The sequence below is a fragment of the Gadus morhua genome, chromosome 7 (genome assembly GCF_902167405.1).
Source record: "Gadus morhua chromosome 7, gadMor3.0, whole genome shotgun sequence".
Lineage (NCBI taxonomy): Eukaryota > Metazoa > Chordata > Actinopteri > Gadiformes > Gadidae > Gadus > Gadus morhua.
In genome coordinates, this window is record NC_044054.1 from 8,201,820 (window position 1) to 8,228,319 (window position 26,500).

Genomic DNA, 26,500 nt, shown 5'->3' on the forward strand with positions numbered 1-26,500 from the left:
ACACAATGTACAGAGACATAATCACACAAATGTACAGACACACACACAAACAAACCCAGACACGTGTATACACAAACAATCAAACACACACACTGTACAGACACACAATCACACACACACGCACACACCCCTACCCGAGCGCAGGAGGGGGTCCTTGCTCAGGGAGGAGTATTTGGTCCGGACCCCCATGGACTCTGTGAGGCTCTCGTCCACCGACAACACCGTCTGCAGACAGACAGACAGACAGACAGACAGACAGACAGACAGACAGACAGACAGACAGACAGACAGACACCACGTTAGCACTAGGACACTTACTGTCTGACATTGACCCATTCACACACACCAATGCATACACACATTCACTCATTCATACAAACTTTCAAACATTCACACACCGACGGCGGAGTCAACCATGAGTCGACCATAAAGCGGCTAAACTTAAACATACAAGTACCGTAAATTTTGAACTATAAGCCGCGCCTTTTTTCCCATTTTTCGATCGATTTCGAACTGTTGCAGTGCACAAAAAAAGACTCAAGACAAAAACATCCTTAAACTGAGAGTAAAAAACACACGGCTACAAAGAACTAGAAGAATGTCAAAATGTGAACAAGGTAAACAGAGACACTACAACCTCAACGTTTGAAACATACACTTGAACTGTTTTTGTCAAAACTGCGGTCTTCAGTCGGATTTCACGTCCAGGGAGAACTTTAGCTCGTGGAGCTTTTGGAATTACAGGGGTTTATTTCCCATGCAGGGGACTTCAGTCTGCATGCCTCTTGGAGGGACGCAGGATTATTTCCCATCTGGGGACTTCTCCTAGCGGAGCTTTTCGAGAGACGCAGGGAGGACTCCCATCTAGTCCTTCGATGATTGTATAATAGGCCTAGCATCATTGTTTGTTTGTTTTATGGATTATTGTTGGTTTGTTATTGTTTGATTGTATTTTATTGCACCGTTATTACCCAAATATATGACCATAATTGTTATTAGTTCGGATGTCCCCTTATTCTGCCCAGTTTTGTCAGTTTATGATTGACTTGGCTCGAAATTCCCATCACAGCACCAACTCTCCCACCAGCATTAACACCAGCTTTATCACCAACAGCATCCACCCCTCAAAAAACAGCCTAACCACTACCTTCATCTCCAACGCTTCCATCACAAATAGAAAATCCACAAACACCATAACCACTACCTCTAGCCCCTGATCATCCCCTGATCTTCCCCTGATCGTCCCCTGATCTTCTTCTGATCTTCCCCACGATCATCCCCTGATCGTCCCCTAATCGTCCCCTGATCTCCTCCTGATCTTCCACAGATCTTCTCCCGATCTTCTCCTGATCTTCTCCTGATCTTCCCCTGATCTTCCCCTGATCTTCCCCTGACCTTCCCCTGATCTTCCCCTGATCTTCTCCGATCAGGAGATTGCAGGGGAGTTGCAGGGGAGTGTTCACCGTACCCGTCCGTTGAGTTGGTCGGGCAGCCTGGACAGATGCTGGTCCCTCCTCTCCTCACTCTGCCACGCGACCACCGTGATGGTCCCCACACACTGGTTCTCCGCCGATCTGCCGGTCCCAACATACACAAACACACCGACACAGACGCCCAAACGCACACGGACACACAAACACGGACACAGACAGACGCAAATGCACACGGACAGAAACGCACAAACAGACAGACAGATGCACAAAGACACAGACAGACACAGACACACGTAAACGCATACACGCACCGACGCACACACAGACACAGGCACAGCAGAGCATATGTATGTGATCATATGTGCATATGTGTGCGTTTATGTGATTGTGTATGTGAGTGTGTGTGCATGCATGTGCATGTTTGCACATGTGTGTTTAAATGTGCGCGTGTCTGCATGTGTGTTCATGTGTGTGTAAGTTTACATGTGTGTGTGTGCGTTTGCGTGATTGCATGGGAGCGCATGCGTGTGAATTTACATGTGGCTAAGTACGCACGTATTTGTGTGTGCACATATGTGCGCATTTACATGTGTGTGTGCATTTGTGTGTGTTTACATGCATATTTGTTCTGTGTGCATATGTGTCAGTTTCATGCATGTGCGTGTTTCCATGCACGTGTGTACACGTGCGTGTGCATGCGTTACCTCAACACGAGGCTCAGCTTGTGTTCCTTGTTCTGTAAGAGCTCCTTCACAGGAAACAGGGCCGACCCCAGCATGTACATCTGTAGGGAGAGACCGACACACAATCAGTTAACCTGAGAGAGAGAGAGAGAGAGAGAGAGAGAGAGAGAGAGAGAGAGATTCTTCTGAACTGAAGCTATGTTTTTTGTGATTGTCTTTGTCGTGGATGATGCAGTGAAACATGTTTGTATTTGTATGCTTGTACACTTTCTTTTTCTATTAAGATAAGGTAAGATAATATGGAGTCAGTTTCCTGCCATAAATCAAACCTGAAAAAAAAAGTTTCAAAGGCTTGTAAGTCTGGGTTTGAAAACTCAACACCTTGTAAAAAAGGTTTTGCAACACTGAAAAAAGAGATTATAACCTGAAAAAAAATAAAACTAAAATTCAAACATCTGTAAACATGATTTTGTGTTCTATTTTAACTTCTTCATCATTTTCACCAACACATTTTCAAAGTTCAAACAATTTCACCAGCGCATTTGCAGAGTTTCAAATCTGGCACTGTTCTAACAGTGTATTTCATTGTTGCCCGGTTTTGAAACCTTGTAAATGGGATTCTGCAAACAGGTGTTCATACATTGAGAAATACGTTTTGAAAGGTTGAATATTTAGTTTTAAAAACTTGTAAAGGTGTACGTTTACGACATTGCACCGTATTTTTTCAGAACTGGCTTTTCAGCACTGACTTTTCAGAGATTTGACCACACAGGCGCAAGCTTTGAGTCACGTGAATATTGGCAGTGTTCTGACGCCACTTGTTTTGAAACTCCTGACAGTCGAATCTGAAAAAGAAAAAAACGTTCCTGGGGGCGGGACCATTTAGCTCTAAACCTATTGGTTGCTCTCGGCTGACGTACATTCCAATCACATGTGCCGTTCACCGGGCTGTGCGTGATTGACAGTGCTCTGCCGATGACACGAATAACAAGCGACTTTCGCGGTTGATTTTGATTTCCATTTTCTGGAACCATGGCTGTTTCCCAAAGTGAAGGCTGCAGCCTTGCTAGGACGCGTCCTTGCTAGTCGCGTCCTATGGAGATGAGACTCTAGCTGTGTTCGAAATCGTTCCCTATCATGGATGTAGTGCACTAAATAGGGTGCACGCCATTTTGTAGGGTGTTCGAATTCTCAGTGGTCCACTATATAGGGCACTATATAGTGGACTTAAAATAGGGTACATACGATGTTCCCTACATGTTACTCCCGTATACCACAATGCAATGCGGTTGTATTTTTCCAGGGGAGAAGAAGAAGCTGAATAACCGCGAAAACTAATACATTTAATGATGGAGTCTCCGGCTTGGGTTTAGAAATGTCAACAATTTATTTGGGATTTAACATTCAAAATTAATTTAAAAAAACTTGAACAAGGAAATGTAACATTCAACATCAATACAACCTCCAGCCCGGTTTGTTTAGATGATGTCGGCGCATCACGTCACACAAATACCAGGCGCATTTACTGACGCAAATGACGTTTAGAAATGTTAGGCGTAGTGTCCGAATTCTCGTTCCCTATTCCCTATATAGTGCACTATATCATGTACACTATATAGGGAATAGGAAACGAGTGTATAGGGAACGATTTCGAACACAGCTTCTGGTTCCAGAAAATGGAAATCAAAATCAACTGTGAAAGTCGCTTGTTATTCGTGTCATCGGCAGAGCACTGTCAATCACGCACAGCCCGGTGAACGGCACATGTGATTGGAATGTACGTCAGCCGAGAGCAACCAATAGGTTTAGAGCTAAATGGTCCTGGCCCCAGGAACGTTTTTTTCTATTTCAGATTCGACTTTCAGGAGTTTCAAAACGAGTGGCGTCAGAACACTGCCAATATTCACGTGACTCAAAGCTTGCGCCTGTGTGGTCAAATCTCTGAAAAGTCAGTGCTGAAAAGCCAGTTCTGAAAAAATACGGTGCAATGTCGTAAACGTACACCTTTACAAGTTTTTAAAACTAAATATTCAACCTTTCAAAACGTATTTCTCAATGTATGAACACCTGTTTGCAGAATCCCATTTACAAGGTTTCAAAACCGGGCAACAATGAAATACACTGTTAGAACAGTGCCAGATTTGAAACTCTGCAAATGCGCTGGTGAAATTGTTTGAACTTTGAAAATGTGTTGGTGAAAATGATGAAGAAGATAAAATAGAACACAAAATCGTGTTTACAGATGTTTGAATTTTAGTTTTATTTTTTTTCAGGTTATAATCTATTTTTTCAGTGTTGCTAAACCTTTTTTACAAGGTGTTGAGTTTTCAAACCCAGACTTACAAGCCTTTGAAACTTTTTTTTTTCAGGTTTGAATTATGGCAGGAAACTGACTCCATATTATCTTACCTTATCTTAATAGAAAAAGAAAGTGTAAAAAAACACACACTTATTATTATTATAAAAATATAATAATAATTGCTTGAAACTAAATAGAATAATGGATGTTAAAATAATTTGATAAAAAAATATATATATATAAATAATAGCTTTAATTTGAAATAGATACAAACTAATTAGAATAAAATAAAGATATAATAGTAATATCGTTAAACTAATTAGTTGGTAACTAACTAGTACGGTCTCAACGTTCCATGGGATCAGCCAGCTCACTAACTAGCTGGTAACTAAGTAGCTGGTAACTAACTAGTAGCGTCTCACCGTGCCGAGGGAGCAGCCAGCTGGTAACTCACTAGTAGCGTCTAAACATTCCCTGGGAGCAGCCAGCTAACTAACTAGATGGTAACTAACTAGTAGCGTCTAACCGCGCAGAGGGAGCAGCCAGCTTACTTACTAGCTGTCAACTAGCTAGCAGCGTCTCACAGTGCGGAGGGAGCAGCCAGCTAACTAACTAGCTGGTAACTAACTAGTAGCGTCTCAAAGTTCCCTGGGAGCAGCCAGCTCACTAACTACCTGGTATCTAACTAGTATTATCTCACCGTTCCCTGGGAGCAGACAGGTCACTAACTAGCTGGTATCTAACTAGTAGCATCTCACCGTTCCCTGGGAACAGCCAGCTCACTAACTAGCTGGTAACTAACTAGCAGGTCACTAACTAGACAACTAACTCACCGTTCCCTGGGCGCGGTCCTTGACGTCGTAGACGGACAGTTTGACCTGCGTCTGCTGGCTGATGTTGGAGTCCTGGAAGAAGGCCATGCTGCTCAGGAAGATTGGGTTACTGGTGCCCTGGGGAGGAGAGGGGGAACGTTTAGGGTCCCATTAAACTAACTAGCCAACTAACTAGCCCACTAACTGGCCCACTAACTAACTAGTCAGCTAACTAACAAGCTATCATACCAGCTACCAAAGTGGCCAAGTAACTAGCCAACTAACTAGAGAGCTAACTAACTAACTCTCCAACGCACTAACTAGTCAGCTAACTAACAAGCTATGCTAGTTGGATCCCCTGCTCCTCCTAGCCGAGTGTCGAGGTGTCCCTGAGCCAGACACCTCACCGTAACCGCTCCTGACGTCCTGGCTGTCGCCCTGCATGGTTGACTCCGCCGTCGGTGTGTGAATGCGTGAATGAACCGCTGTAATACACACTGCTTTGGATATGAGCGTCTGCTAGACGCCCTAAACGTCAACGTAGATGTTTATTTGTAGCTTGTGCCGCGGAAAAAGCAGACTTTGTTTGTTTTTTAACCTGCTTATTTGCCGTTTATTTTGGGTCAAAGAGACTAATGCTACGAAGGCTTTTTGAGGCTGGATTCAGCAAAAGCGTCTGTAATGTAATCCTATGGGGCAATAGTAGCCCTTAAATATATGTCCTCTAAAGCCGTGTTCACACTACACGCGTCCGTTGACGAATCTCTTTGGCTTTGCATCGGCCGCTCCCGAAATGCATTGTGGGTGCGTCTATTCTGTCGGCTCCGATGCTCGCATCAAAATGTTGAGACATTTCCAACTTTTCAGGCAGCGACGGATCTGTCGGCCAATCAGATTGCGTTATGCAAATATACGCAAATACACTACAGTGACTCTGTCCAATGAAATCACCTTTGTGATGCAACCTGGGAAAACACATTTCTAAAAAAGGCCGGCAGCGGGGAATTAAAAATGCTACGAGAAGCAGCTTTGCGACTTAAATGATCCTAAAAAATTCTGGAAAACCATCAAATCTTCTTTTGGAAATGTGGCCACAAACGACCTACCAACATGTATTGTAAAGGATTCATGTAGGCTGACTGATAAATTAGAAATTCTTAATTGCTTCAATGAACATTTTGTCTCCTCCGGTTCTCAATTTGAGTCTTTACATCCGGACTCTAATAATATGCAGAATACCTCTCCATCTCCACTCCCAAATAACGATTGTGTTCAATCCTTTATTATTGTTCCACTGGACGTAATTGAGGTCTATAGAGCCCTAAAACATTTGGACCCTGCTAAATCTGCAGGTCCTGACAAGCTTGAGCCATTATTTTTGAAGTTGGCTGTAGATTTCATAGCAGAACCTCTTACCCATATTTTTAATCTGACATTTTCTAATAATGAGATTCCTAACATTTGGAAATCTGCCTATGTCCTGCCTTTGTTGAAAGGAGGTGATCCTACAGTTTTAAACAATTACAGGCCTATTTCTAAACTATGTGTTTTAGCCAAAGTCCTTGAAAAGTGTGTCAGTGACCAACTGAAAGACTTTTTAGACGTGAATAATATTTTATCCCAACACCAGTCAGGTTTTAGAAAACGACACAGCACAATTACTGCAACATTAAAAGTTGTTAATGATATAATTGAATCACTGGATTGTAAAAAGTATTGTGCTGCTGTTTTTATTGATCTTTCCAAGGCATTTGATACTGTAGACCATGTCACCTTCGTAGACAGGCTACTCAAAATTGGTTTATCTAGGCAGGCTGTAGACTGGTTTTCGAATTATTTGTCAGTAAGAACGCAATGTGTCCAGTTTGCTGGGTCCTCGTCCTCCTCTCTCCCTGTATCAAAGGGCGTGCCCCAAGGCTCCATATTAGGGCCATTGTTGTTTTCTATTTATGTAAACAATCTTTGTGACTCAATAACCAATGCTGCCTGTCATTTTTATGCAGATGACACTATTATTTATTGTTCATCCCCATCAGTGGCAGACACTTTTCATTTCCTGCAGTCTGCTTTGGACGTTCTGCAGTCACAGCTGACAAAATTGAAATTGGTTTTAAATACAGATAAAACTAAATTAATGTTTTTTTCAAATGGAAAAGCTCTACCAAAAGTTTTGCCAAAGCTTTTAACTAGTCATGGGACCGAAATTGAAAGGGTAAATTCGTACAAATACCTGGGTTTCATTATTGATGAAAATTTGTCTTTTAAACTTCATATTGAAAAACTGGTCTCCAAATTAAAAATTAAATTAGGTTTCTTTTTTAGAAATAAATCATGCTTCTCATGGCAGGCCAGGAAACGTCTGTTCACTGCGACCTTTTTACCGTTGTTAGATTACGGGGACCTGCTGTTCATAAACGCCCCTGACCAGTACCTCAAGAAATTGGATACCGTCTACCACTGTGCTCTGCGATTTTTAACTGGCTGTGGAAATCGTGTCCACCATTGCACCCTGTATGCCACTGCAAAATGTCCATCGCTATCTGTACGCAGACTCTCACATTGGTTGTTTTTTGTTTACAAGTGTCTTATTGGGCTGGTCCCTTCATATCTATGTGTTTACATGTCCACAAACAAATGTAGCTATGGTTTGCGTTCTAGGGATGTGTTACAGATGTTGGTACCCAGAGCTAGAACTGAGTTAGGGAAAAAGGCCTTTCAATATGCTGCGCCTTATGCCTGGAACACTGTGCAAAAGCAGCTGAAGCTGCCGGAGCTGGTCACCTTGGGAGAATTCAAAGGAATCCTGAAGGACAGAGAAGATAGTTCTCTTGGTCAATGCAATTGTTTGTAAAGCTATTTTCTGATAACGGCCGGGTTTTTTCATTCATCTGTCACCAGTTTATTTATTTAATTTTTAACTGTACTCATTTCAATCTTCATATAGTCTTGTCCCTGATCTTGTATTGTACTTTACCTGACGTTGAATGTGGTGTATGAGAATTGTGGTTGATTGTTCTTATTATATCATGGTGCTGCCTTCTTGGCCAGGTCATTCTTGAATCAGATTATATTCCTGAAGATTTTTTTTTTTTAAGGTTTTATCCCTTTAAATGTAAAGTGGGTAAGACAGGAAAGGATGGCAGAGAGAGAGGGGATTGAACTAGCAACCTTCATGTTACTGGTCATGACTTTTCAGAGACGAGCTTGGTGACCAGGTAGGGAACAGTGAACACACAGCACGCCAAACGCAGTCGTGTCACGAGCACTTGGGGATGTGCGTGCGTGTATGCGTTTGTGTGTATCCTCATGTGTGTTCTTGTGTTTCTGTCTTTGTGCGCATGTGTGTGTGTGTGTGTGTGTGTGTGTGTGTGTGTGTGTGTGTGTGTGTGTGTGTGTGTGTGTGTGTGTGTGTGTGTGTTTCTGTCTTTGTGCGCGCGCGTGTCTGTGTGTGTGAGTGTGAGTGTGAGTGTGTGTACCTCGATGACCTCGGTCTGGGCGTGTTTGGTCCAGAAGCCCTGAGGGGGCGTGGTTACGCTCGCCGCCACAAAGCTACTGGGCTTCCTGTCCGGCGCCGGGGGGAGGAGCTCCGAGCACGCTGCACACGCCGAGGACACACACACACACACACACACATAAACACACATGTGAAGAGAGGACACACACACACACACACACGTGGAGAGAGGACACACACACACGCACACACACGAACATACACACAAATGTGAAGAGAGGACACACACACACACACACACATGTTAAGAGAGGACACACACACACACACACATGTGAAGAGAGGACACACACACACATACACGGACACATTTGAATTTAGGACACACACATGGAAGGACACACGTGAACAGAGGAGATACACACACACACATACACACATGAAGAGAGGACACACACACGTAAGGACACACACACACATGTGAAGACAGGAAACACACACGATACTCACACGCACACACACACACACACATACATACCTGCAGAATACACACACACACAAACACACATGTGGATATACACCCACACAAAAGGACAGAAACACAAACGTAAAGATTCACATACAAAGCACATGAAGATACACACACACACAATAACATGGATGACAGAAACACACACACACAAAGACTCACACGCACACACAATGACAGAAACACAGAAACACACAGAAACAGAAATGCAGACACACACACACAGATACACCTACACATGAAGACAAAAAACACAAACACAAGACTAACACACACACACCTGAGGACACACAGACACACACACACACACACAGCCCAATCAACACAGACATACAGACAGACACACACACACACACACCCCGACCCATACACCAACGTGGTTCTCACCCAAGCTGAACTCCAGTACGGGCTCATCTGGATCCTGGCTGTTTCCTGTCGACGCAAATATAACTGGAATGAGCAGCAGAACACAGCAGGAGCAGTATTGAATAGCAAACACTGAACCGGTTAAGGCCATCGGTCCTCCAGACAAGCCTTAACAATCACTGGGTTAACTCATTCCCCGTTCACAACACAGATAGCTAGGATAAGACGCTAAACAACTAAGTCCTATAATTAAGTAGTGTGTACATTAAGTGACAGGACGTACAACATACAATAGGTGCATAAATTAAGTCCCAGCTTACAGCTATCGATGCTCAAGAGCAGCATGGCATCGTTGATAGCGCCGACTGATGCTTAGGATGTTAGCAGACGCTGAATGACTGAAGCAAAACCTAGCTATCTTTGTTGTTTACGGGGAATGGGTTAACCTGGTGATGGTAAGCGCTTGGCACTTGGTTCTATGAACAAACTTACTGCACCAACAGAGATATAATGTTCTTTCTCTTTCTTCTGACAAATGTACTTATTGTAAGTCACTTTGGATAAACGCTTCTGCTAAAGGCCCTAAATGTAAATGTAAATGTTTGAGCACAGGTTGAAAATGATCATAAGATCACAACCTAAATGTATGACGGATAGATAATCAACGTTTGCTACGGCCCACTGGGTAGGCTGGTAGAGCGATTTATCCAGCCCACGTCGAGGGTGTCCCTGAGCAAGGCACCACACCCTGACGGCTTCTGACGAGCTGGCGGTCGCCCTGCGCGGTCGACTCCAGCCATTTGTGTGTCAGAATGAAAGGGCGAAGGTGTGCTACTGACCGTGTGTGTGTGTGTGTGTGTGAAAGGGTGAATGTTACGGGACATTGCAATGCGCTTTCAGTGGCCACTGGTTAAAAAGCGCGGCAAGAATTCAGTCCATTTTCCGTTAAACATTTCAAGGAAGAGGAAAAGTCTTTTAACGGCCAATCACACTCCAAACTGTTAAAATAAATAACAATGTGTGTGTGTGTTTGTTTTTGTTTGCATGCTCATGTGCGTGCGTGTGTTTCAGTCTGTGTGTGGGTTTGCATGCTAATGTGCGTATGTGTGTTTCATTCTTTGTGTGTGTGCGTTAGCATGTGTGTTTGTTAGCATGCTCATGTGTGTGTGCTACAATGCTCATGTGCATGTGCACCTGTGCGTGTGTGTGTGTGCGTTACCATGCTCATGTGTGTGTGTGTTAGCATGTGTGTGTATGTGTGTGTGTTTCAGTCTTCATGTGTCTGCGTGTGTGTGCATTTGTGTCTGTGGGTGTGTGTGTTAGCATGCTCATGTGTATGCGTTACCATGTGCATGTGCGTGTGTGCGTTACCATGCTCATTTGTGTGTGCACGTGTGTGTGCACTTGCTTGCTTGCGTGTGTGTGTGTGCGGGCGTGCGTGTGTTACCATGTTCATGTGTGTGTTTGTGTGTTTCAGTCTTCATGTGTCTGCGTTTTTTATTCTTCATGTGTGTGTTAGCATACTCACCTGTGTGTGTGTGTGTGTGTGTGTGTGTGTGTGTGTGTGTGTGTGTGTGTGTGTGTGTGTGTGTGTGTGTGTGTGTGTGTGCCCACCGGCCAGCGTCAGGCTGATCATCTCTGCAGACAGCTCGAAGGTGGAGGCCCTGTAGACGGACCACGGCCGCTGCAGCCGGGGCCCTCTCTCCCTACAGCCCGCCATGCAGGGCCCCGCCCCGGGCCCCTGTGTCCTGGCGCCTCGGTGGGGGGGTCGCTACTCAATCACACCCCCCCCGGAGGGCTGGCACACATGTGTCCGCACGGCGCCGCGAACCACACACACACAAGCGGTTTAGAAGGTATGTGTCGGAGGCCCCAACATTGGTTTGGGGGTCTTCGAACCCCTGACGTCTCTAGTGAGGGGAGAGCAACAGTCTGGATGGAGTTGGAAAAAGAAGAGAGAGAGAGAGAGAGAGAGAGAGAGAGAGAGAGAGAGAGAGAGAGAGAGAGAGAGAGAGAGAGAGAGAGAGAGAGAGAGAGAGAGAGAGAGAGAGAGAGAGAGAGAGAGAGAGAGAGAGAGAGATTTAATAATACATAAACATAATTGATAACAAGAGTGTTAGGCCTTTCACACATGAAATCCCAACAGGAGATAATCAGTGTTCACTCCTACACTGGAGAAACTCCACATAATCCAGGCGAGGGGAAGAGAGAGTAGGAGGTAAGCAAGAGTATATAAATATAGAGCTGTGTGCGATTAATCTAATTTTTAATCACGTTTTCGATTTCTTTGGGTTAAAGGTGACATATTATATCACCAGGTGCGAGTGTGATTAGCCGATGCCAGTAACGCGTTACTTAATAACACGTTACTGGTCTCCAAGCTATTTTTTCATTAATGAGTAATCTAACGCGTTACTATTTCCAAACCAGTAATCATATTGAAGTTACTCATCAAAGTCACTGTGCGTTACTATTTTTTACCGGATCACCGATTGGCTTTGAGTGGTGTCTTTCTGTCTGTCTGTCTGTCTGTCTGTCTGCCTGCCTGTTTGTGTGAGAGTGCATGTGCATGGGAAGTGTAAGTCTCCAAAGACTTCAATCTATCAGAGGCGAGTGTCGACCTTGACTCTCCAGAGTCCGCACCACCAGTTGTTATTAGCGGCGGAATTAGTCTTGCGGTGCCGTGTGTGCGCGTGTGCGTGTGCGTGTGTGTGTGGCTGCGTCCGGTGATCGCCCCGTAAAGCGCACAGTGATATTTTGTCTATGCATTAAAAGTTGCCGGAAGCAGTTGAAAGCAGTGTGTGCAACCAGCCGTAATTCTGGGCCCTGTATACAAGAGGTACTGATGGGCCCCCCCAAATTCCCCCTACCAGCCCCCTGCGCACAGTTTTTGACGGGGGGGGTGGGGCCGGGGAGTGGAAGACCAGATGTTGACCGCGGTGGAAGAATGGGGGGGCAAAAAAGTTAGTATGGGGGGGGTTGTCGCAGTTAAATGTAACTAATAAAGTAAATTGTCACTAATAAAGTAAGCATGCAACAACGTTGCATGATCCGTGCATGAACATGAACATGTACGTGTGTTTAAATTATTTGACACATTAAAAAATGTACTTAGTAACTCAATAGTTACTTTCCACAGTAACTAGTTACATTTATTATATCAACGGTAAGTAGTAAATAGTAATTAGAGACTGTAAGCAATTACTTTTTTAAAGTAACTAGCCCAACACTGGCCTCTACAAGCCGTGGAAATCTGCCCCTTGACATCACAGGTAGACTGATCTATCCAGCACACATATAGGTGGGCATGCCCACCAGTGATGTCATAAGAGACCGATTTTCAAAACAGCTTGTAAGGGCTACTCACACCACACCTGGTGGCATGTCAAGGGACCTTTAACATATCGATTCGTGGCCGAAATGTATAACCGAAATAACTGAAATACGTAACCAGAATAAATTACTGAAAAATTATTCTTCATAATACGAAATAAAATCGTGCAAATCGCTACATTTTGACCATTGTGGGACTGGGCATCTAAAAATCAATCAATCCACTTGGTGTACTGCCCCACAAGTAGGGATAAACACACACACACACACACACACACACACACACACACACACACACACACACACACACACACGCAGCATAGAGCTCGGTAATATAGACAGACAGAAAGACAGACCTGTGACTCACAACCACCCCCCCACAAACACACACACAGACACACACAAGCACTAGAACCCGGCCATATAGAGATACAGACAAACATGTGTCCAACCACCCACCCCCCTAGCCTGGCTCCGCCCGCCTAAGTACTTCCGCTCAATTTGAATTTCCCTTCAGTACTAGGTCTGGACCTGCTGTATGTAATTTGGTTTTCTGGTGCCGCCACAGCGGCCACCAATCAGCGAACAGAGGGCGTGTCTGAGAACAATGACGATGAAGTCGTACGCCAGTTTGAGTTGTTGTTGTAGGTCGGCAGTTGATTTACAATGTGCCATTTTTCCCTGACAAATTGAATTCGACGAACAAAACCTGCAGCTGTCGTTGACGGACATTTTCGTGCAGACACGCAAGGTGTTTGGTTTGTGTACAACCTGCGCGTGATTCCCGGCGCATGACATACGTCACAACCAAACGTTAGCGATTGGTTATGGGAGATCCAGAGTGGCACTGGGCAGATCCAATCATTTTAAACTTCAACAGACACCCGCCTTCAAGTGAGTTAACGTTTGTCAATTGATTAGGTCCAGACTCTCTGTACAAATGAAATGAAATGAAGTGAAGTACGAGAGTCTGGTAGAACCAGGCTACCCCCCCCCCCCCACACACACACAAACACACGCAGGCAAGCAAGCAAGTACACACACACACACACACACCCTGTTATATTAGCCTAGATGTAAATGGGCTAATTGCTCCACAGGAAAATGGAACGAGAAACTGTGTGTGTGTGTGTGTGTGTGTGTGTGTGTGTGTGTGTGTGTGTGTGTGTGTGTGTGTGTGTGTGTGTTGTGCCAACGTCCGTGCGTGCATGTATGCGGGAGTTTGAGTGTGCATGCGCTGTGCCTGCGTGCGTTTGTGTGTGCGTGTGTTTGGTGGTCTTCACTGGCTTTAATAGCGCAGTGTCCTCCTGGTCTAGTTTGGGTATAGACAGATGGAGACAGATCTCAGCGCTGCTCTATATCCATCCACACCAGTTCAATTAGTGGGTCGAATTCGACTGGTTTACCTTTATTATTCTGTCTTTAAAGGAGCCATATTACACCACCAGTGGCCCGTTTCCACCGACAGTACCAGGTCAGCTCGTCTCGTCTTAGCCCACCTTTTCTTGCTTTTCGATCACCAAAACGTGGTTCCTGGTAACTGGTACTTTTTTAGTCCCACCTCCGTCGGGTTCCAAGAGAGCTGATCTGATTCTTTGGTGCGACGTCAACAGGCTCCTGGCTGCTGATTGGCCGGAGAGTGACGCCACTGGACGAGCGCGACGTCCGAGCCTGACGCCCGACACCCGGCATTATATTATGTTCCTTTCAGTATTATTCACGAAAAAAGCAATAAATCATTCTATAGTATGACCAACACAACCTTGGAAGCAGTCAACATATAAACTGCTCTTCCCTTAAGGCCATGCCGATGCGTTGAGATGACATCTATATTTAACTATTGAATTGTAAAAGAAAGATAAATATAATTCTTACTGTTCTCCAGTCAGATTCGTGATTTCGATTTGATTTTGATTAATCGTTCAGCCCTACCCGGCATCTTTAATACTACTATCATTAGCGTTCAGTCAACAATAGTGATTGATTATTGAACATGGCAGAATCAGCGCGCAAGAACACGCCGTGGTCCGTGACAGAGGTGGAGACGCTCCTGTGTGTAGCCCTGTCTGTTTATGTGTCTAGTGGTCACGTATGTGTCGCAGTGTCCCGCATGCGTGCTATGGCGTGCGAAGTCGTGGCGAAGTTGAGCTGGTACTGTCCGCGGAAAAGAGGCACAAGTGTTAGCGTGATTGCCTACCCAGGGGACTGTAGCAAACGTTGCTCTTCTATCCAGAAGATAGCGGTCGAACGGATGACGGAATACCTGTGATCCGTACGAATCAACCCTCACGGTTCGGGACGCACGTGATCCGCGGATTGGCTGATTATGCGAAAATAAATAAATTGTCCGTTCACGTGATCGCCGCATGTTTAATAGGCTACTGAATAATTAGCATGGCAGCATGGCGAGCAGGGCAGCGGAGAAGCCTCCTGCATCAATTAAATCAGCTGTATGGGAGTACTTTGGCTTCCCGGTGCACTATAATGAAAACGGAATAAGGGTGGTGGACAAAACGGGCACAGTGTGACGGCACTGTGGCACCAGAATGGCCCACGACCACGACAACACCTCGAGTATGCCCAGCCACGCAAGGCGACATCATCCCGGTTTGTTGGGAGAAAAAAAAAGATGCGCAGCAACTGCTTCTCCCCGATGCATTTAAGCAGTGCTTTCCTGCAGGCTCAGACCAGGCAAAAGCCATCACCAACTCTATTGGGGTGTTTATAGCGGCAGACATGAGGTCATACTCCATTGTGGAGAATAAAGGCTTAAAAACATGATTAAGGTGCAGGAGCAATGGACCCTTGCGCACCCACTTCACAACCAAGATCGTTCCCGAACTCTATGAGAAACAAAATACGATTATTGTGGATGAATTATCCAAGGCATCCTCCGTTCCCCCTCACTACAGATGGGTGAACCTCTAGAGCCAATGAAAGTAACGTGACGGTGACTGCGCACTATATAACAGCGGAGTGGGAGATGAAGATTCCAGTTCTGTAAACATGTCCGCTCTATGAGAGTCAACCCGGGACAAGTCTGGCGGAGGTACTAACAGGAGCAGTAGCCGAGTGGAAAGTAAAGAGGCCAAAAAAGAACATCCCAGTCACCAAAGATAATGCCAAAAAACAGGTAAATGCAGTGAAGGAAGCTGGACTGGGGCCACAGATAGGGTGCTTTGCCCACGTGATTAATTTAGCATCCCAAAAGGGAATAACAGTACACAAGATGGACAGAGTGCTTGGGAGGATCAGGAAGTGGGTTTCAATTTTCTACCGCAGCACAACCGCAGCTCATTTGCTTAAAACAAAGCAGGAAATGCTACAAGCTAATACAGGATGTCCCAACAAGGTCGAACTCCACGTATGACATGTTGGAGTGCTATCTTGAGCAGCAGGCAGCTATATTTTCTGCACTGACTGACAAGGCCCTGAAAAAAAAAAATATCAGAGACATTGTCACCTTGTCTGATGATGATGTGAAAGTGGCAGTGGAGGTCCTCCAGATGCTCAAACCACTCAAAATGGATGCAACCCTATCAAGCACTGAATCTGCTCCATCAGCATCCATGGTCCTACCCCTAAAAACAAAGATTCTACAATCCATGGCCCCAAGTGAGGAAGACGGCACCATCAGCCGAGAGGAAAAAGCTGCTATCAAAGCGGACCTGAACCCCAGATACACTGACCCCACCGATCTACAGAACCAGCTACATAGATCGACTGCACTGGACCCAAGATTCAAGTCCCTGTCTCACCTAGATCCTGCCCTGCACCAGAGAACATACAACAATCTCTCCACTGAGATTGTGGGCAGGGTGGGCACTGAAGGTGGTAAAAAACATTTTTAAATATGAGTGAGTTAGGCCCCTTAAATATACTGCAGGCCAGTCCTAGTTCTTTAGCTATAAGAATTGTACATATTTTTTATTTTAAATTAATAATTGATTTTTTAAATGTTATTGGTGCAATAATAGTTCTGTGGAATCTGACAAAAAGAAAAATTCAACATATCAAATGATTGTTTTCTGCAGGGTCAAGCCACAGGGCCGACTGGAGAAGGCACAGGGACGTCTCCTCCACACAAGAAGTCAGCCATGGATGCGCTTCTCGGGGAGACCTTTGCAGGCAAGGAGGTCAAAGACAAGAAGCCGTTTGCTGATGCCATTGAAGAGGAAGTGGCATACTATCGAGAAGCAAGTGGCATTCAAGTTGATTGTGATCCACTGAATTGGTGGAAAATCAACGAGTGCAAGTACCGTCATGTTGCCATTATAGAAAGATGTTACCTTGCTGTGCCTGGCACTTCAGTTCTCAGCGAGAGCGTCTTTAACACCGCAGAGGACTTGGTGATTGCAAAAAGGTCTACAATCTCTCCTGGCAATGGAGAGATCATCATCTTTTTGAAAAATAATTTAAAGTTGTAAATCCAGGTCTGCTGTGCTTCCTTTGGACACAGGATTTTTTTTTAATTTTATTCACTATCAATGTTTAAAAGAAGAAGGAATAATGCCTCTGTTTGCACTTTATATTGTTTTAAAATATTTAATTTATACACTGGATGGACATATTGAGTCAAGTTTTTATTTTAAGTGGACACAAGCTATTTTTTTTGTATTAACTGTGCTTAAAGGAAGCAGGAAATAGCCTGTTATTCACTGTTGATGTTGAAAATAAAACTAAAAAAGCATTTAATAGCTAAGTCACATGTCTTTTTATCTTTTTGTCGAAAATTATCTGAAAATGATGGAAACACACCATCAACCCGAGATATAATCTCTGTGCCTCTTTGAGAGAGTATTAGCATTGGTTCTACTGTATATGGGAAAACCTGACATAGTAATGCTTAATGCTAGCAAATTGTCATGTTGTGGCATAGTTTAATCTAGCTATCATATAAAATGCAAACGGTCATATTCTAATCCGATAGTCTAGGGATTGATGATTCTGGAGTTCATGCAGGGTCTGTCTCTGTGTCTCTGGTCTCTCTAATTTTTTAAAAATACCTTTATATGCATGTACACACCTGGGCCTAAATTAACAAACTAACTCATACAATAATAATTAGCTTGCTTGTGTTTTCGATGGCAGTGAAAGTCTTCCTCTCTTGCTGACTCATGCACACACATACGCACGTGATCGCTTGGCAGATAGTGAGCAGTAAAAAGGTTTCACCATATACGGTCAACCGCAATGGAGAGTTTCCTTCTTAAACAGACAGGAGAACAAGAATAAGACCAGAACGTTAACACACACACACAATCAGACACAAACACAATCACTGACACACATACAATCACAGACACACACTCACAAACCCACAATCCAACACCCACACAATCCAACACCCACACAATCTGAAACCCACACAATCACAGACAAGCACAACATCAGACACCATCCAACACATGTACACTCATAGACCCACACACAATCACTAATCCTAACCTTTGAGAGAGACAGAGAGAGCCCTGTCTTCATCTGATCCTATATTGATTAGCTGCTCATGCGATGGACCCTCGTTGTGGCATCGCAGAGCAAGGGGGTTTAGGGACCTGTTACGTCCTTGCGGACCCTCCGTGAGTCCACCGCAAGGGCCCCTACCAAAAATGTAAACCTTGCATCGCGGCGAACGGGCATTCTGTTGCTGGCCCTAATTAATGGACTCCCCTTCCACCCCATATTAAAAGGTCCCATGACATGCCACCAGGTGTGAGTGTGATTAGCCGTTATTCCACTGGGTATGGTCTATCCAGCACACATCTAGGTGGACACGCCCACCTGTGATGTCATAAGAGACATTTTCAAAACGCCTTGTAGCGGCTAATCACACTAACACCTGATGGCATGTCATGGGTCCTTTAAGTCCTCCACCACCATTGGCATTTTCAAGTCTAATTTAAAAACCTACCTTTTCTCTCTTGCCTTTAACAACCTTTAACCCCCCCCCCCCCCCCCCCCTCCTTTCCCCATTGCTGCTATTTTTTTTTTATCTGTTTGAATTTTTTATACTTTTATTTTGTTTACTGTGTTTTACTTGCTCTTAATTTTTTCACGTAAAGTACTATGGGTCATCTCCGGTTGTATTTCAAAGTGCTATGTAAATAAAAGTGACTTGACTTGATTTCCAGCAGACCCAGACTAACGATCACTATCACTCTCTCCATATTTGGCCTTAGGGGTCGGAAAATCTGACTCTGCTTGGCTCAGCTTTAGGAAAAAGTAAAAAAAAGCCACAGTATCGTAAGTGGGCTATCGAGTTAAACAACGCGTCCAGAGACAACTATCCCCTTCCCCGGTTTACACTACAGAAGTGGAAGCTTGCAGTTTCACTTCTGAAAGCTCAGTGAACTCTCTCCCTTAAATGGACTGCATTTATATTGCGCTTTTACCCAAAGCACTTTAAAAAAAATTGCCTCACATTCACCCATTCATGCACACATTCACGATGTCGGCGGGGTCGACCATGCAGGGCGACAGCCAGCTGGTCAGGAGCAGTCAGGTTGAGGTGTCTTGCTCAGTGACACCTCGACACTCAGGGACACCCAGCTAGGAGGAGTACGGGATATAGCGACCTTCCGTCAGGAAGCAGTCAGTTGGAGGTGCCTTGCTCAGGTACATCTCAACACTCAGCTTAGGAGGAGTCGGGGATCGAAGTAGCAACCTTCCGTCAGGGAGCAGTCAGGGTAAGGTGCCTTGCTCAGGGACACCTCGACAGTCAGCTTAGGAGGAGCCGGGGATCGCACCTTGTGGTTACTAGCCAACCCGCTCTAACTTCTGTCTAATGCGATATTTACTGTTCAGTGAATGGATTGCATCGACTTCAAGTTGCCGTTATCGGCTTTGACAAAGATGGGATTTGGCCTCATGCATAATTTAAAACCTATTCCCGAAATACATGGTCATGACCTCCCGGCAGTAATATAACTCTGGTGGTGCTGCTGGCCCGGGTTCCCACTTTCCAAGCATTGCTTGGGAATTTTATGTTTAAATTTATGTGCAGGCTTACTGAGTCTAGGAACAGCATTATAAGGTCTTTGACGGACCCTAACCTAATTGAGACTAAGTGGAAATATTGGAACCAGTATGTATTTTAACCATTGAGCACACGTGTGTGCTTTTTGTAATTTCTTTGATGCGTTTCTGTATACTGTGTTAGATTTGGACCTCGAGTCTGTCAATAAAGATTATAATAATACCTCCAGTCTCTGGACTGGGAGGTGAAATTAATGTAAGGCAAACGATGTTCGGTCATGGTCCGATTTGTTTTAAGCTAGCCCTGTCCTGGGTATTGCCCTGAAAATTACCCTCTGCTGACACACACACACACACACACACACACACACACACAGCCTTATAATAGGCCTTAAGCTGATTAGAAATACACACTAGATTATTCTAGGGATGCACCGATGTATCGGACGAACATCGGTAACAGCCGATATTCACGTTGTTGACTGCCATCGGCCTATCGGAAAATAAGATGACACTCACCGATGGCAGTGGCCAATGTTTACATGTTTAATGCTTCGGCCTCTTGAAATGTCCCTGGAAAATGTCTTACAAACTGCATAACGCTGATCTTTCTCCGAGACAGTGAAATACGCTCACACGGCCGACATTTTTTGTCACTTTTATTTGTAAACAAACCACACATGCACGCGGGCGGCCTTTTTTTTGTTTCTTCGGTATCGCTCCGCAAGCGTCCTCGGTTGCTAAGCAACATCAACGCCTTTGTCTGACTATTTCTCTGCTGATCAACACGAAGAAAGCTGGTAACAAATAAATTGAAAAAAAAAAAAGCCACCGTGTTAAGTTATTTTTTTCGCCATAGTTTCCATATGCTAAAGACGTGTTTAGTTCACCGTCATGCAGGCTGTGTTCCGTAAAATTTATAGCGATCCGTTTTCGGCGCATGTAGGCCTATCTGCCTAAGCCCATGTTGAAATAATTTTGATGTTGAATGTTGATGGCGCAGTTGTTGAGATAAACAGATTGATTTCATACAAATCATAAAAGCCTCACCATGTGTCATTGTGTGTGCGTGTATACGAGGTGCGTGTCTGCGTGCGTGGGGTGCGTGCGTGCGTGCGTGCGTGTGCACGCGCTGTTTCGGTGTGCAGACGAGTTTAGGTTCCTTACTTTAAGGGTTTTGGTTCCTTACTCACATCATAGGGAAAAAAGAGCGTCCTTCCTCCACTGTGTGTGTGTGTGTGTGTGTGTGTGTGTGTGTGTGTGTGTGTGTGTGTGTGTGTGTGTGTGTGTGTGTGTGTGTGTGTGTGTGGGTGTGTGTGTGTGTGTGTTGCCCAACAGGGTACTTTCAGTGTCACACACAAAATAATATAGAGGGAGAGGGAGAGTGAGAGAGTGAGAAAGAGAAAGAGAATTTGTGCCTCTAGCTCGCCATTAAGACTCACCATTAGAATAGAGAATTAATAACTTTGTCTTTAGTGGGAAGTGCACCTAGGGGCAATTGACATGAAAATGAGCACCTCCTGAGGACACACAACCTTATTTCACTGAACACACACACACACAGCTTTTGTACCTCACACACACAGCTTTTGTACCTTACTTCACTTAACACACAAACACCCACACACACACACTTTTCTGAATACCTCGACCAAAGGAAAAACGGTCATAAATAATCATGCATTCATAGTTTTTCAAAATGTTTGAAAAATCTAAAAGCAAGGTCTCTATGTAATCTCTCTTCCAGCACCTAGAAAACAGATATTAAAATTCCAGACTTACATCCAGAGTCTCATCCAACAAGGGCTGATCGATTAAGGGAAAAATAATAATCAATAATTTTGGTCAATATTGAAATCACGAATATTTTGGTTCAATATTGAAATCAGGATTCCAGTTCGAATGTATCGATGAATCGATATGTATCCAGATTTTCTGCATTTGCTATGAAACGTTTAATGAATAAAATTAAATGTACTGAATGATAAATTAATACAAATAAAGTTTCAACTCGATTAGTTTGTGGATCGTTTGACCCAAAATTCGAAATCACCATAAGAATTTAATTAATTGCACAGCCCTACGCTGAACTGCTGTTAACATACATTACTAAACCTTATCGCAAGGGTTTGACTGTGTTGATGACTTGTCACACACACGCCAGAGAACACGTTGACTAATCAGGGCAGCCTCTTAAGATGCGAGTGACCGATTTAGATGACCTGGCTCCCCATCCAGGTTAGTGTGCTAGTTGGCCAACACTACTCAACGGCTGACACACTTAAGTCAAAACCATACTGTGCTGTATGATATAGATATGACTTTATTTACAGGCATATTATACAGGTGTATATATTATACAGGTGTGATTGTGATAAGCCATTGGTGGGCGTATCCACCTAGCCTCGTGAGACCATCCTGGTCTCGCAAGCTCCATTGTATTTGCTCGGAGATCAGTTTGGTAACCTGCGATAGAGAAAATTTGGATTGGCGTCGTTTTCGAGGAGGGTTTAGGTGTGCAGCAAGAATCTGAATCAGAATAAGAATCACTTTTATTACATCTTATTGTACAGTACACAAGAGTAAAAATCTTAGGCTTGGTTCCTCAACATTCACACAGCAGCAACAGTACAAGATAAAATCAATAAAGACAAGAAACCATATGAAAAGAAACGCTAAATAAATATAGAATAAGTATAAAAATAAATAAGTAAGTAGCAGCATCAATAAAAATAAAATGTAATGAGGTGTGATAAAGTGTGACGTGTAGGGTGTTCAAGTGGTTGTGATAGCAGCCACAGGTAGGGTTATTTTGCAATAGACAAATGGTGTGCAAATACAATAGATGGTTAAATACCAGTCTGTTGTTGTTGGGTGCGTGTGGATGGTTGGGGGGTAGTGTGTTTTTCCAGGAGTCTGACTGCTTGGGGGAAAAAACTGTTTGTCATCCTCTGGGTTTTGGCCCTTAGGCTTTGGTACCGCCTACCTGACGGCAGTAGCTCAAACAGTTTCTGGTTGGGGTGGCTGGGGTCCCCAATGATTCGGAGAGCCTTCCTGACACACCGGGCCTTGTAGGTTTCCTGGATGGAGGGAAGCTCACATCCGCTGATCCTCTCAGCTGTCCTTACTACCCTTTGCAGGATTTGGGCAGTGCAGTTCCCGTACCAGGCAGTGATGCATCCAGTCAATATGCTCTCCGTTGTGCCTCTGAAGAAGGCCCCCAGGATCAAACTTTTTCAGCCGCCTAAGGTGAAATAGGCGCCGCTGTGCTTTTTTCACCACCTGGTTGCTGTGCTCCTCCCAGGTGAGGTCTCTGGTGATGTGGACCCCCAGGAACTTAATGCTGTCTACCTTCTCCACAGCAGACCCAATGATGGAGATGGGGTGTTGAATCTGTCTCTTCCTTCTGAAGTCCACTACGAGCTCCTTGGTTTTGTCGGTGTTGAGAATGAGGTTGTTGACCTGGCTGTACTGAGCCAGACAGTCGACCTCGCTCCTATAGGCTGTCTCATCCTCATCAGTGATCAGGCCCATCAAAGTCGTGTCATCGGCGAACTTGATCACTGCATTGGATCCGTGTGTAGCCACGCAGTCGTGGGGGTATAGGGAGTAGAGGAGGGGGCTTAGGACACAGCCCTGGGGGGCTCCTGTGCTGATGGTCAGAGGGGCGGAGATCTTAGAACCCATCTTCACCACCTGTTTTCGATCCGTCAGGAAGTCAAGGATCCAGTTGCATAGGCTGGGATCAATGCCTAGGTCCCCGAGCTTCCTGTCGAGTCTGGAAGGGACTATTCCGTTGAATGCCGAACTATAATCCACAAACAGCATCCTCACATAGTTGTTCCTCTGGTCGAGGCAGGCTGAGTGGAGTGCTGTGGCAATAGCGTCATCTGTCGATCTGTTCTTCCGATAGGCAAATTGGTGGGGGTCCAGGGCTGGTGGCAGCATTCTGCAGATCAGCACCTTGATGAGCTTTTCAAAGCACTTGCTCACTATGGGGGTGAGAGCAACAGGGCGCCAGTCGTTTGGGCAAGTTACCTTGCTCTTCTTTTGTACCGGAATGATTACTGATGACTTGAAGCAGGCTGGCACTATGCCCGTGGAGACGGAGAGGTTGAAAATGTTTGTGAATACACCAGCCAGCTGGTCTGCACATATTTTGAACACCCGGCCAGGTAACCCATCTGACCCGGCCGCTTTTCGGACGTTGATGCGTTTGAACACCACACAAACATCCTCTTCTGTGATGACAAGAGCGCTGGCGGAATCATCTGCGTCCGCTGAGTAGGTTCTCTCTAGAAGGCTGGTGTGGCTCACTTCAAAGCGGGCGTAGAAAATGTTCAGCTCGTCAGGTAAAGAGACAGAAGTATCAGCTAGGCAGCTAGAGGTCTCTTTGAAATCACTGATGTGTGTAGTCCCTTCCACATTCTACTTGGGTCACTGCTGCTCAGCTGTGCCTCTATTTTCTTGCCATAATCCCTCATTGCTGCTTTGATCCCTTTTCTTAGGTTATACCGGGCAGTTTTAATTTCAGTTGTATCTCCTGTTTTGAATGCTGTTTCCCTGGTAGTAAGTTCTGTATTAACATCAAAATGAATCCATGGTTTCCTGTTTGGATATACACAGACTGTTTTTGTGGGCACTACTTCTTCTATCACCTTTCCAATGAGACGCATCACTCCTTCCGCGATCTCGGTGACGTCACCACTGTTCTCCGCAAACTCAGTCATGGAATCAAAGCAGTCCTGGAAGATAGCGTCTGATTCGTCAGACCAGCATCGGCTTGTGCGCGTGATTGGTGGAGACGTTTTCAGCCTGTGCTTGTAGGCGGGCACAAGGAGAATGGAAGAGTGGTCTGATTTGCCGAACGGGGGGCGGAGGAGGGGTTTGTATGCAATGCGGAATTGAGTGTAGGCGTGATCCAAGCATCTTCCGCCTTTCGTGTTTACAGTTATGTGTTGATAGAATTTTGGCAAAACTTTCTTCAGCGACGCTCGGTTAAAGTCTCCAACCACTATTAGAGCGGCCTCTGGGTGTCTGTTTTCTATTTTGTTGATGGTTCCGTACAGTTCCTTGAGTGCAACGTTTGTCGCCACTGCCGAAAAAGTTGAAAATTGTTCAACTTTTGACGGAGCATTCAGCGCACGGATCCACAATGCATTGCGCGTCCGTCCCCATTCAAAGTAACGCCTCATGCCCACTGCACCGTCAGTAAAAGGACGTGGGAAGGCGTGGCTGACGGATGGGGGAGTAGTCTTTACAGAGGCATCCGTCAGCCAATCAAATCTCTTCCCACTAATAACAAAGCCGGGTTCTTCCCGCTTCTTCCTGCTTGTTGCGTTGTCATTGCAAGATGACCCGCTTTCGAGTATCGTCAGAGCCCGAGTCGCGTCACAGTGCTTAATTTTGCATACGCGATCTGATTGGATGACGGATCCGTCGCTGCCGAAAAAGTTGAAAATTTTTCAACTTTTTGACGGAGCCGAAGGCTCCAACGGCACAAACGGATCCACAATGCATTGCGCGTCCGTCCCCATTCAAAGTCAATGGGGATCAGTCAACGGACGGAGGCAGTGGGCACGAGGCGTTAAATGTGACTTGTAGTTGCTCGGGCAATATATTTTTTAAACACACTAAATATGCCTACAAAATAAACGTCCTCCTATATCGTGGGAGCGAAACTTTCTACAGCGTCGGTTTTCGGTAAAACAGGAGAATAAGAATCATAACAATAATAAACAAAAAGGCAAAGGAAGTTTCCCTGGGTCCGTCTTGACAGCCGGTATAAGTTAACCAATGGCGGTTTTGACTACTCTTCAATCAGATTCATCAACACAATTTCACTACATTACGGGTGTAGTATGTTGAAGACAGTTTAGGACACTGTATCGAGAAAAACACAACGTCAAGTTGCTATCGATATCTGTGCAAAACAGCACTTAAATCTACGTTTCAGTTGCTATCTGTTTTGGGGACCTTCTACCAATTACGAGAGAGAGAGAGAGAGAGAGAGAGAGAGAGAGAGAGAGAGAGAGAGAGAGAGAGAGAGAGAGAGAGAGAGAGAGAGAGAGAGAGAGAGAGAGAGAGAGAGAGAGAGAGAGAGAGAGAGACAGAGAGATCATACATGTACGATTATATATATACATACATACATACATGCATACATACACACACATACACATATATACATACACATATATACATACACATACACACACACTAGAGCTGTCAAGCGATTAAAATATTTAATCGTGATTAATCGCATTAATGTCATAGTTAACTCACGATTAATCGCAATTAATCGCAAATTATTTTTCTATGCTAAATATCGCTTGATTTTTTTGTCCCATAATTCTTCTCATTTTAATTATAACATGGTGAATTGCATCGGCCTGCCTTGTGCAAATGATTTTTTTATTGATAACAACATTGGCATATACTGATCAAAACAGGACGATACAAAAAAAGAGCCTATAGTGCAATTAAACGACTGCTTTGAACAAATGTAATTTGAACATAGCAGTCAGGCTACTGCTTCTTTGTTTTGAGCAAAAAAAAAAAAAGTATTATTTTTTTTATATAAAATAATTGCGTTAATCGCGCGATAATTTTTTTA

General features: G+C 44.5%; 1 protein-coding gene across 6 annotated transcripts in view; it reads right to left on the reverse strand.

Annotated features, from left to right (window-relative positions):
- inpp4ab (inositol polyphosphate-4-phosphatase type I Ab) overlaps nt 1-26,500 on the reverse strand; it is a 63,569-nt gene that overhangs the window by 25,534 nt on the left and 11,535 nt on the right. For all 6 annotated transcript variants that reach the window (XM_030359973.1, XM_030359976.1, XM_030359971.1 and 3 more), the window contains exons 2-8: nt 11,191-11,508; nt 9,598-9,642; nt 8,704-8,822; nt 5,249-5,365; nt 2,138-2,217; nt 1,469-1,574; nt 135-225 (exon numbers count right to left, since the gene is read on the reverse strand). In XM_030359973.1, coding sequence (XP_030215833.1) covers nt 135-225; nt 1,469-1,574; nt 2,138-2,217; nt 5,249-5,365; nt 8,704-8,822; nt 9,598-9,642; nt 11,191-11,296 — 664 coding nt within the window. In that variant the 5' untranslated portion in view covers nt 11,297-11,508. The remainder of the gene's footprint in view (nt 1-134; nt 226-1,468; nt 1,575-2,137; nt 2,218-5,248; nt 5,366-8,703; nt 8,823-9,597; nt 9,643-11,190; nt 11,509-26,500) is intronic.